Source organism: Chiroxiphia lanceolata, chromosome 15 (genome assembly GCF_009829145.1).
Source record: "Chiroxiphia lanceolata isolate bChiLan1 chromosome 15, bChiLan1.pri, whole genome shotgun sequence".
NCBI classification, from domain to species: domain Eukaryota; kingdom Metazoa; phylum Chordata; class Aves; order Passeriformes; family Pipridae; genus Chiroxiphia; species Chiroxiphia lanceolata.
The window spans coordinates 5012955-5024856 of record NC_045651.1 but is presented as its reverse complement, the minus strand read 5'-3'; the positions used below and the strand labels follow the sequence as shown (position 1 = coordinate 5024856).

At 47.2% G+C, this 11902-nt stretch overlaps 1 protein-coding gene across 2 annotated transcripts in view; it reads right to left on the bottom strand.

The window, feature by feature from the left end:
- Positions 1–499: 499 nt before the first annotated feature.
- Positions 500–11902, bottom strand: part of LOC116794321 (rho GTPase-activating protein 7-like) — a 45541-nt gene continuing 34138 nt past the window's right edge. For both annotated transcript variants that reach the window (XM_032702916.1, XM_032702915.1), the window contains exons 3-11: positions 11481–11562; positions 10089–10152; positions 7463–8814; positions 6874–7044; positions 6019–6178; positions 4444–4642; positions 3364–3583; positions 1546–1660; positions 500–1114 (exon numbers count right to left, since the gene is read on the bottom strand). In XM_032702916.1, the coding sequence (XP_032558807.1) occupies positions 1097–1114; positions 1546–1660; positions 3364–3583; positions 4444–4642; positions 6019–6178; positions 6874–7044; positions 7463–8814; positions 10089–10152; positions 11481–11562 (2381 nt within the window). In that variant the 3' untranslated portion in view covers positions 500–1096. The remainder of the gene's footprint in view (positions 1115–1545; positions 1661–3363; positions 3584–4443; positions 4643–6018; positions 6179–6873; positions 7045–7462; positions 8815–10088; positions 10153–11480; positions 11563–11902) is intronic.

The window sequence follows — 11902 nt, the reverse complement described above, 5'->3', positions numbered from 1 at the left end:
GGCAGGCCTGGGGATGGCAGTGGTGATGGGTCCTGCTCACAGGGGCGAGGCCAGGCCAGGCAGGGTCAGGTTCAGTGATGGAAGCAGCATCAGCCACAGTCCAGTAATGGCCACAGTGCCGAGTGCAGGTCTGGGTCCGGAGCAGTGGGAGTGTGTATTCCACGGGCACAGCAGAGGCTGTCCTGCCGAGCAGAAGGGGGACAGGCTTCTCCAGGCTTCTCCAAATGCCTCCCCTGGATGGGCAGGGGGCACAGCAGCAGGACCCCAGCACCCTGGGCGAGGGGCACCCTCAAAGCCCAGGGCTGGAGTCAGCAATGCTGGTGGAGAAGCACCCTGGTTGTAGCAGGGTGTGTGGGATGAATGTGTGTCCAAGGGTAGCTCAGAGTCCCCATGGGGCTGTTCCAGGGGGCCCTGCAGCCAGAGATAAGGCCAGTCCCATGCTGACCATGGGGTACAGGATAGCCAGGAGGTGTCAGGGCACCCCACTGGTGCCCTTGGGGATGGGTAGATGGATTCAGGCCACTTCTGAGGAAATGGGGACCTGTGGTTGGGCCGGGGGTGGATGGGGTCACTGAGGAGTCCTGTCCAGGTTGGAGACTGATGCCATGCAGAGCACCCCCTACTCTGGGGAAGAGTGTCACTCAGAAGGCAGGGACTGGTTGTGGGAGTCAGTGCTGGAGGAGCCCTGGGGCAGGGCCATGTGTCAGACAGTTCAGGGGAGCCAGAGGAGCCAGGGGACAGTGGCCCCTGCCCAGACAAGGTGCTGGAGCAGAGCACAAGAAGGTCCGAGCTGACTGTCAGCGTGCACCAAGGGCCAATGGTACCACTGAGGGAAAGGGACCAGGTGTCAGGTGGGATAATAGGACTGGCAGGGCAGCTGCCCAGTCCCACAGTGCCTGTGCCAGGCCAGACATGGCAGCCAGGGTCAGCCAAAAATCCAGATCATCAGACACATCCACGGTGATGAGGTCCGAGGTAGAGCCAGGAAGGTGAGTTGGCAAGGGAGGTCAGGATCAGGTCCAGGGACAGCAACCAGGGTCAGCCACAGTCCAGCGATCACCAGGCAAGTCCATAATGATGGGCAAAGAGGCCGTGGTCAAGCTGGGAAGTCAGTCTGTGGGACAGGGTCCAGGTTCAGATTACTGGGGGCCGTGGCCAGGCACAGGTATGGTTGTTGCTCTGGCCAGGCCCCAGCAGCAAAACCTCAACTTCAACCCACTCTCCAAGAAGGGATGGCCAGGGCCTCTCTGCCAGGGCACATGGCACCTCTGCCCCACAGGTGCTCTCTGAGCTGGCCCCAAGCCCAAGGAGTCAAACCCCCATTGTTTTGGGGAATGGATGGGGGAATGGAGGAGCCCTTACAAACAGTTGCAGTAAACCTGCAATGACACTGATTTTCTATTTGGTGGCACCATCAGGACACACATGTCACAGGCTCAGAGCAGCAGCTGGGCTGGCAGGGACCTCTGAGGGGCAATGGCACAGCTGCTGCTCCGAGCAGCCCACCCACCCCAGGGCTCTTGCTTTGCCCGGTGAGTGACGTACCTGGAAGAGCCTGTTGCACTCCATGATCATGTGGGCCAAGCCCTGCGTTGCTGCCAGGTTCTCATTCAGCTCCCTCTGGTCTGGCTTCCCTAAGCTGCACTTCCTCTGACTGGATCTATGGGAGGGGAAGGTCAAAGGAAGGCTGAGTGAGTGAGGTGCTGGGAACCACACACAGAACACACTGCCCTGAACAGCCCCTGTGTGCCATGTACTAGTGTCACGTTCCTGCAGAGAGGTGCACAGACAGAGCTCCCTCCCAGCACACCCCAGAAGTGTCCAGGGTACCACTGACCAGTAATAATGGATGCCCAAGAAAGGCAAGTGAAGGATTTTATTCCCCAAGCACATCATCACACACTTGGCCAAGGACAGCAATGACCCCAAACTGATTTGTGTGTAGACTTCATACATCAAGCTCCTTTGACACCTGCAAAGCCAATGCAGAACCTTTTAAATCCTTTGGCCCCAACCACACCAAACACGTTTCAGAAACAGTCCCCTCTTTTAATTCATATTCATGATATGACATCATTAATCCTGGCTTCTGAAACTTTTAGCTACGTGCATTCCTGCCAAATGACTTGAAAATTGGGTGGAAGATAATAATCCTCAGTGCTGCTCCTCAGAGTCAGACCTGTCAGCTCATCCCCTTTGAAGTTGGAGCCCTGCACCGAGGCATTAATGCACAGCTATAGCAGAGCTAAAGCTTCAAAGCATCCTGGCCTCTAAACACTGACAACAAAGAGAAAACTCCATTTCTATTTTTGGTCCTAGCATTTCCAGAGTAATGTTGATGTAAACCAAAGAGGTACAACTCTCAGAGTGAGACTCCCAGGAGCTCCAACACCAGAGCAATCCAGCAGGACCTGCTGCCGCTGCCGCTCCATCACATTCCCAGCTGCCCTCTCAGTGTCCCCACAGCTCCCTTGCTGTGTGCTGGCTCAGCACAGGGACGGCCCCAGGCATTTTCAGATGTCTTGTGCCACTCAGGAGAAAACCCTTAGTGTTTTGTTTCCCCTCCCCTCTGCTGTCCAGAGCCTCTAAGATGCCAACAGCACATGTGACAGCTTCTGCTTTGGGACTAGTCCTCACCTATAGATCTCTAAGTGATGGGTGCACAGTGCTTCCATCCCAGTCAGCTGTGCATCCCTGCCCTTGCACGTGCCTGTCCATAACTCAGGAGCACAGAGCAAAGAGAACAGCCCTGCCTCAGGAGGCCAGATAAGGCATGAATGCTCTCAGAGATTATTTGTCTACTTTGGCCCAAGGGCACCTTCCTCCCTGCACGTACAAACAGGGGATGTTATGCAACCCAGATACTTTTACTTTTTAAGATAAATTTACAGAATCCCTGTGGCTCGATTTGGCAGGAATGATCCCCTTATCACCCAGCAGAACCAGTGCCAGTAGCTGCTGCAATCTGCCAGGTACCTGCAGGGCCTTGAAGCTGCACCTGGGCTCAGGTTGCCAGTGCAGGAGCACATTTCCAAAGGCCAGCACCACTTTAAAGCCACAAGTTGGTTCCTGGGCAGCTGGAACCGTGGACAAGCACAGGGAATACAGCAGTGGTGAGGGACACACACAGGCTGGTGAGGAGAACAGCAGAGGTGTCTCACCACTGCCCTGGGCAGCAAGTGGCTGGATCACTCCATGTGCTGCTCCTGCTGCACCTGAGCAACCAGATTTAAGGCAAACCCCAAGACACACACACTATTTCCCCCTCAAAAGCAGACACTGACCCCAGGCCAGCTAAAGAAAGCATTGCTCCAGCAAAGGAGACTGTGGACAGCAGCAGTGCCAGCATTGAGATGTCAATACCTAGTGGAGGAGGAGGAACTGTCCCGCCTCAGGGTGTTGAGGTGAAACAAAGAAGGTGCCAGACAGACGGCAATGTTGGTTGGGGTCATCTGGTTTTCCTCGACAAAAGCGACCACGTCTCGCAGGAAGAACAGGAGGATTTTCAGAGCTTCTCGGTTTTCCTCTGGGAGAAGGAGAATGGCAGCCTGGACAGCCTGGAGCTGCTGATCCTTTGGCACATCTGGAAACAGAAAAAATGATGAAAATCACACGTGGCTTGCAGAGGCAGTAAGAGAAATGGTACATTTGATGTGACAGCCTTTCCTTGTCTCCTGTGAGTTACAAGCTCAGTGCCCTGCTTGGAACCCTGGATGTACAGGATAGCAGCAGCCTGTTAACTTATGTCAAAAAAGGTCACATTATTTAGGTTGCAAAACCCCTCAGAAATCTCACACTTTGCCTTCCTAAACCTTCTCTCAAAAATAAGACCATCATTAGTCCCTTCAGCAAGTTCCTTCCCCAACGCAGCTGCTTTTTGAAAGTGAATTCCTTGAGGGGAATTCACTACTGGAGATGGAACCTGTTTAAACTGTAACAAATAGGAGATTTCAGCTTCATGTTTCCTCCTTTTTTGGGTTGAGTCTCAAGGACAGTAACAGCGAGAGCACAGGCAGAAAGCTGCAGGCATTTCCTGGCAAAGAGGCTGTTTCACAGCAGCTGTGCTTGGGCTCCCTAATAAAGAAGTGTCACCAATATAAGAGGACTTCTTGCAAAAGGAGCTCTGTCATACCTCGAACAAGGGGAACAGATTAGTTCTTCATTTCACATAAAGAAATGAGTGTTTAAAAATGCAGTTGAAGGGGGCTGCTGCAGCATATTATACTCATCCTTCAAAGAACAGAAACAGCTGGCCCATAGGATGCAGATGGGAAGCTTTGAAGTCCAGAGCCACAATTAACTCATCTTTTCTGAAACGTCCTCCCTGATTTGTCTCCTCTGACTACAAGGGGACCTGGCCCTAGTCTGAGTCTGGCCACTGCCTTGAACAGCTGAATATTAAGATATCCAAGGCATTGGAAAACTGTATCTTTTGTTACCTACATTGGTAGATGTGGAGGAAGGATTCACAGAGCCTGCTGGTAAATATGGGCTCGGGCAGGTCTCGGAAATACTGTTTCACCATGTCTGCCACATCAAATGCTGACTGCCCTTCGTAACAGACGTTGTTTGGGTTGGTTTCATTCATTTCTCTTAAAGACAGGATCCTGGATTTAACACCAGATTTTCGGAACAGGCCAACCTGTGGGTAAAAGAAAATATTAGAGACAAAGAGAGGACTCACCAGGAATCTAAATTCTGACAAAAAATTGATGCTTCACATTCCTTTGATAACAAAGACCCTCTGACAGTGGGACCTAACACCAAAATACTTTTGTATAATTAGAAGTAGCACAGACATTCCTCCCAGGGCAAACCATGCCTGATGCCCACAGAACCAGAACATGCCAATTGTCATGTTTGTTTTCTTTTTATTGAATGCAAAATTACTCTTTTTGACTTTTACAATCACTGCTATTGACATCTGTCTGTTTGCTTGGGCAGGCTGTGTTCACACGTGTCAGCTGCAAGTTTCATATCCATCCAAACACAAATACACATCCATGCCTGTGCTGGAACAAACAAACTGAGATCCACAAGGCTCAGGTTTAACACACCTGATACATCTAATCCATCCACAGGCTGGCAAAGGGCAGTTGCCATCCTGAGGGAAATTATGATTTTATTTTTATTATAATTGAATATAATAATTAAATTATTAATTTAATATAATTTATTTTAATGTAATTGTCAATCAGGTTTCAGGCAAAACCAAGATTTAGAGGTTTCCCATGGACTCGATCCCAACACAGCTTCTGCTGACAGTTTTGCTTTGTGCCACCGAGACAGTATTTACATTATTTGGTTTATTTATGTTAACCAAATGGGTATCACCACCTCAAAACGAAACACACTTGAAACTGTCACCTCACAGAACACACACACTTCTGTACTTTGGCATGATATTACACACCTAGACAATGACAAAGCACAGGAAAAGAAAAAAGTCCTTTCTTTAACTGATGTGTCTCGTGTCCCAGGGTCTCCCATTTTTGCAGCTATCCTGTGGAAATACCACATTCAGCACACACTCCCACTGCCACCTCCACTTAGGGCATAAATACAGAGCTGAGATCCAGAAAAAGATGTTACAGGCACTGCTGTAACACGTTTTCTCTCTGCTTAGTGGTACATTTCAGCTGAAACAAGGTTAATTTTCACATTAGCTCTGGCACTACCAGCAACCACAGAGCAGAGGGAACAATGACACTGTCTGGCAGATTTACCTCCTTGGGGAGCAGAGACACAACACCTCCCCAGGCAAAGGCAGCTTGGCTGCCTGCACCAGCTGCAGAGGGCTTCAGTGAGGCAAGGCACAAAAACACAATACAGGACTAAAGGCGTTCCCAGCAGGAATCAGCACTGCTATTTCCTCTCAGGCTCACACCTACACCTGTCTGCCTGTTCAGAGCCTCAGGGGGCAAGAAAGTCCTTCAGAAAAGAGGGAAGCAGAGTCTGGTTCCCTGGAGCAGATCCATTCATGGCCTAGAGCTTCTCTGGGCTGCCTCAAGTTCATACCTGGTCAAGAAAGTGGCTTCTCAGGTAGTCCAGGGCTTGCAGGATCCCGTTGGGCAGTGGGTGGCTTGTTCGCTGCACATTCAGGAGTAAAGGAACCCCAAACACGTTTTTGTCCTTGTAGTCAGAGGCTTTTGGTTTTTTAATGAACTTTGGTATGGTCCTGGAAAGAAAAAAAACAGTACATGCAACATATTAGGTCCGCAGCACACTCCACCTGCTGCTTCATGTGCGTGGGAAAGCATTTAGCTGTATACCTTGTCACAACCCAAATTCTGCCACAGACCTGCACACACGGCACCATCAGAGAGAGGAAATCAGTCAAGGTGATTGCAGGAATGGCTTCCTTATTTTCTTACAGAAATTAGCTGTAAAAAGCATCCTCATGGGAAATAAATCCCATCCCTTTAGGGTACTGCAGGCTTTTTTCACTTCTCTCTATGTTTAAGCACCAGCTCCCTATCACAAGATGCTGACTGATGTTTCTGAGTCATTTAGGTGTGTGACTTTGTCACTGTTTTAGTTCAGAGACTAAAGAGCTGCATTCTCAGCCCAGCCAGCTCTCACCTCAGGTGCTGCAATCGCTGTGAAGCACCTCTGACAAAATCCTGAAAACAGGCAAATTTAAAGAGAAACTATAACGTGCTTTAAAATCAGTAAGAGCACGACCACCAGGGAGGAGCCCAAGTGCAGCCCCACAGCAGAGGAAACCCTGGAGCCATGGAAACAACCATGAGGCTGCCGGAGATTCAATGGGATGAAATTCCTCTCGTGTAATCTAGACAGACAAGGGAGTTCACCTGCTTGCACCAAATCCTCTCTTCCCAGCACAGGTTGCTTTAACATTAGACAACTTACCAGTTCCAGCCCTGCCTGCTGGAAGGGGAATATCTATCCATTAAAGCAGTGAGTTTCAACAGTGCCAGCTTTTGTGTCCGGGCCAGCTGGGCAGCAGACTGGCCATCACTCTGCATGGAAAGGCTTTCCAAGTTCACACTCTCTTCCACAGACCAGTGTGGCTTCCTGTGCCTGTGGGATAAACATTGCTCAAGCTTAGGATCATCCCCATCATCCCCATTAGTTTTCTGTCTGCAGCTGTGAAGCACTTAAGGCTCTAAATGACCTGCAGCTGCCAAACACCACATGGTTAGCTGCACTCAAACAAGGTACTTCCCATCCAGGAGGTCCTCTGGTAATACCAGCTCTTTCCCTAAGAAATACAGCAAGCTGTATTTCTGATTCCAAACGTCTGAGTGCTCATGCAGATCATGAGTGTCCTGCTTTCAGTAGAGGACAGATGTTGTCACCAGAGTAACTATGGACTGGTGGCACCTGGCACCAGCAGTGCAGACCCTGCTGCCTAGAACAGACTTGAGAATACTTTGTTCTGGCAAAGCAGTTAGATTTTGAGTGGCCAGAATCAAGGGGAAACCCAAGGATGGCTGACCTGTTGGCCTTTTTAGAGTCTGTGATGTATGTCAGATCTGCAGAGCCAATCTCCTTGCCCAGGCCACAGCTGCTCTCTCCCTCAGTGTCCCCTGCTCTCTTGTCTTCTGAGCCCTCCGTTTCAAGAGAGCTTTCTTTAGGGGAGGATGGACACAAAGAGGTCAAGTCACTGGCAAAGTCAGAATCCCCATCATCTGAGAACTTCTCTGTCCACTGATCAACCAACTTTTTGAGGCCGTTGACATCTGCTATAACATTGTTCAGTTCTGAGAAAACATCATCATCACCGACTTGTGCTGCCTCCAGGTTGTCAAGGTCGATACTGGGCATGTTGTCATACACACTTAGCCTGTTACAGGAGCCTGAAAGGGGACTCCTGGGGGCTTTGGGCTCCTTGGAACTGCTTCTGCTCCGGCTTCTCCTGCACCCGTGAAAACTCCCAGTTCTCCAGTTGACAGAAGAGTTGTCTGCTGGAGAGAGGGAGCTGTCTGTAAGTGCTGTGGGGAAGGTGCCAGGTTTATGGCCTTGTGGTATTTGAAACATCTGAGGCTTTTGTAATGTCATGTCATTTTTCAGGTTTTGCTGAGATAAGTCATTCCACAGCAAGAGCTTGCTGGAGTCTGTGTGCTCTGCACACATCCCCCTTCCCTCACAGGGGCTGCCTGCTTTTATACCGGGACTTGGAGTGCTCACTGTGCTGCTCTTTCCAGACTGACTGCTGCTGCTGTGACTCCGGGGAGAAAAGGAAGAACTGTCCTTTGTTTGGATGCCAGAGAGGTCAGAAATATTTACACAGTTCAGCATCTTCATCTTTTCTTCACTAAGCCCTTCCAGAAGAACAGGTTCACTTATTGTGGGTTTGGCCTTTGACTGACCACTCCTTAAGTTGCAGCTCCTTAAGTGCAGCTTCTCCATTTTCTTTAGAAGGCTCTTCCTCTTTTTAGATGGCGATTTTTCCAAAAGCTTTTGCTCGCTGGTGTTATTTAAAAATTCACTGGGGGAAGGAGAAAAACTGAAAGTAGAGTCCAGTGCAGGTACCTTAACTGAGGAACATCTCGAGGAACTCGTGCTGGTTTCCACATCTTCAAAAGGTTTTGGGGAGCTCACAGTGTCACTGTCAGCACTGCTGGTGCTGTGAACTGAGGACACATCGTGCTTCTCTCCATGATCCAGGAAGACACTGTCCTCCTTGCTGATGATCTTCAGCACTGGGCTGCCTGGGACTGAGGCACTGGCACCTCCCTCTGCTGGGAAACCCTCCAGGCTCTCGATTCGAGACCACCTCTGACTGCACCTCTCATAAGCCCACCTACTGCTTATTGCACAGGGTTCATCATCTTCAGAATCATCACTCTTAGAAGGGGGAAAAAAAAATACAGTTCAAGGTCAATGTTTGGCAAATTTTAAATTACAAAACAAACAAACAAACAAAAAACAAAAAACAAACAAACAAACAAAAAAAAAAAAAAAAAAAAAAAAAAAAACCCAAAAAAAAACCCAAAAAAACAAAAAAAAAAAAAAAAGGAGACTTAAATTTTCTGCCTACCTCCAAAACCCCCAAGACCAACACATGGAAATGTGACTACTGAAGGGTTGCCCTGAGTTAGTTGAAAAACATACTGACAAATGACTCCCAAGCACACTGACAGATCTGGGAAATTTACCACAGGAAAAAGTGACAGATTTGCTCTAAGGGTGAAAACTCCTGGTGTGTGGCAAATCTAAAGGATTTGAAAGATAATTTTGTTGAATTTACATGGCCTTTCCTAGAGCCAAACAAATCAAACACTCTGATGGCCTGAAAATTCATTCATTTTCAGGTAAAGAAGTGTTTGGCTGTGGGACTGTGGCAGCATCAATATCTGTGGCATCCTCTTGGACTCCTCAGCCTCCCCTGACTCCTACCCCAGTTGCTCTATTGTCTCCATTCCAAGGGAACACTGGGATAACAAAATGTCTCTTCTCTGTGAGCTCTCTCTTGCCCCATTCATTCCTAATGACAGAGTGGAACTTTCCAAAAAACTAGACATTTTTCCAGAAGATGGCATTATTTTCTTGCTAATCCTGCACTTAATCCACGGTACCTCAGAGGTTTTGCAGTCCTGGTGTTGCCCAGCCAAGCTGTGACCATCACTTTGTTTTAGTTGCAGAACTTTTTGTGTGGGAGAGGACAAAACCAGCACAGCTAAAACCCACCCATCTTCTACTGGCTGAACATTTGAGATGTCCATTTAATTTCTTTGCTTACTCAGTAGGAGTGAAATTTCACTTTCAGGACTTAAATAAAGTGTGAAACTACCTAGGAAAGCAATGATAGACATGTTGAGGTGGGACCATCAGCTGATCATATTAGACAGTAACATGTGCCAAATCAATCTTTAAAACTGTTTCAAAGCCCACTCCTAACCTACCTCACAAAGCTACAAACTGAAAAAATGCATAATTTCAACCTCCATCCTTGTATTTTTGAGCAGAAAATGCAAGTGGAAGAGCTTTGCAGGACGGAAGAGAATAAAGAGGAAAGTTTAGAAACTGCTAATCCTTCATGCACTTGTCAAAACCAGGTTTTTGATGCAGTAGCTGGGTACATTTTTAGTGAGAACAGTGACTGTGCTTTACAAACATACCCGTTTCCTCTGGCGGCCTATTTCCACTTTCATTGATGCACACTTGTTCAACGTGTTCAGCCGTCTGGGGCATGAGAGAAAACACAGAAGTTTTAAATTTAAACTATTTTATTTTTTGAAAACGAACATGTGCCAGTACAGTTGTGATCTTCTGCCACAGAGTCTGCATTATTGGGGTCCAAGACTGACATTCTTTTGCCAAAACCAGCACCAGTAACAACCCCATGATGTTCACACTCCCAGTTTTGCCGTGTTAAAACTAGAGAAGACAACCATAATTAATATTTTAATTTAAAAAATCATATTATTAGCTTTAATGATTGTGAAAAACTGTCTGCTGATTTAAGATTTTGAAACTCTGAGTGGGCTTCTTAAAAAATAGTTTTTTAAATAAATGAAGACGCTAATTCCTTGGAAGGACTTTATTGTCTATGATTTTAATTAAAGCTTGTGGAATCAAAAAGGTCCCAAACTAGTCAGTCACTTAAATGCCAAACAACAGGCAGCCTCAACAGGAGGCAAACACAGAGCCTCCAAGGAGCACTCAGGACAGAAGCCATAACAAGAAAGAAAATATTTCTCGAATATCTGCTGTGCTTTGGAGATGTAAATGTGAACAACTTCTCTTGGTGCAGAATTTGAGCTCAGGTGACCTGACAGGACAGAAAGGGACCAAACCACTTTGCCAGGAGAGGAACTTTCCAGTCCCTTTAAGAGGTAGAAATTCTAATTTCTGCTAAAGGACCTCTGTTGAACAATCCCACCATGAGAAGGCTTCAGTAACTGTGGTGTGAAGTGAAGCAGAATGTCTCACACTACCCTGGCACTCTTCCACAGGGAAAGGCCAAAGGGCTGAGGGTTTGACTTTGCCCTGACAGTGTAATTTCACTTGTGTGCTCTGAACAGCTGTGGTAAAACAATAGTTTCAAATCAATACCTTTGCTTCTCACTCAAGAAATATTCAGGAAAAAAAGAAGGAATCTTGTGCATACAACTTTTTTCTGTTTATCTGCTGGAACAGAATTTGGCCAGTCAGAGGAAATTCCTGCACTCTGTTATACGTGATCCTGGAGAGCAGCCTGCTATGCTTGCAGGGAAATGATTATTTTTTTCTCAGCCTGCAGACATCTCACATTACAGAAAAGACAGATTTGATGCTCAGCATAACATCCCCAAGATCTTGGCTGGAGATGTGCAGACACATGGTTACTTCACTTTTAAACTCTTAAAACAACCAACTTCACTGGTGCTAAACCATGTGCTTGAGTGATTTGCTTCACTCACAGAACTGGTGACTTTGTTAGTCTCTGATAAAAACAAAGGCATGAAAAAGGAATGACAAATAACTGTGGGGCCTGGAGGTGTTAAAGGTGACTCATAATTCATGTTTACCTGAAGAGTGATTCAATCGCATCTCCATCTAAAAATTCATGATCTTTCCTTACAGTTTTTACATCAATGGGAAACTGCATATCTGTAACAAAGAAGTTGAATCTGAAATCTGAGTTTTAATTGCAAAGACTTTCAATTTTGCAACATTATTCATCACGGGAAAGGAATCTAAACCTATTTTTACAGCTATATATTCATGCAAAGGTCCTTCAAGTTAAGTGAGGGTTAGTTCCTTAGAGCAAGTAGAACAAATGCAGGGATCTGCTTGCTGCTGTTACAGGTAGACAAACACTCCTGCTTTTCCAGGAGCTTGTAGTGCCATAGACAGGAAACACAAAACAATGTTCAGCTTTGGTTTGGTTCTCTGCACCTTCAGGTGTAGAACAGGGAGTATTTCACACGAGCTCTGTGCTGGTGATGTT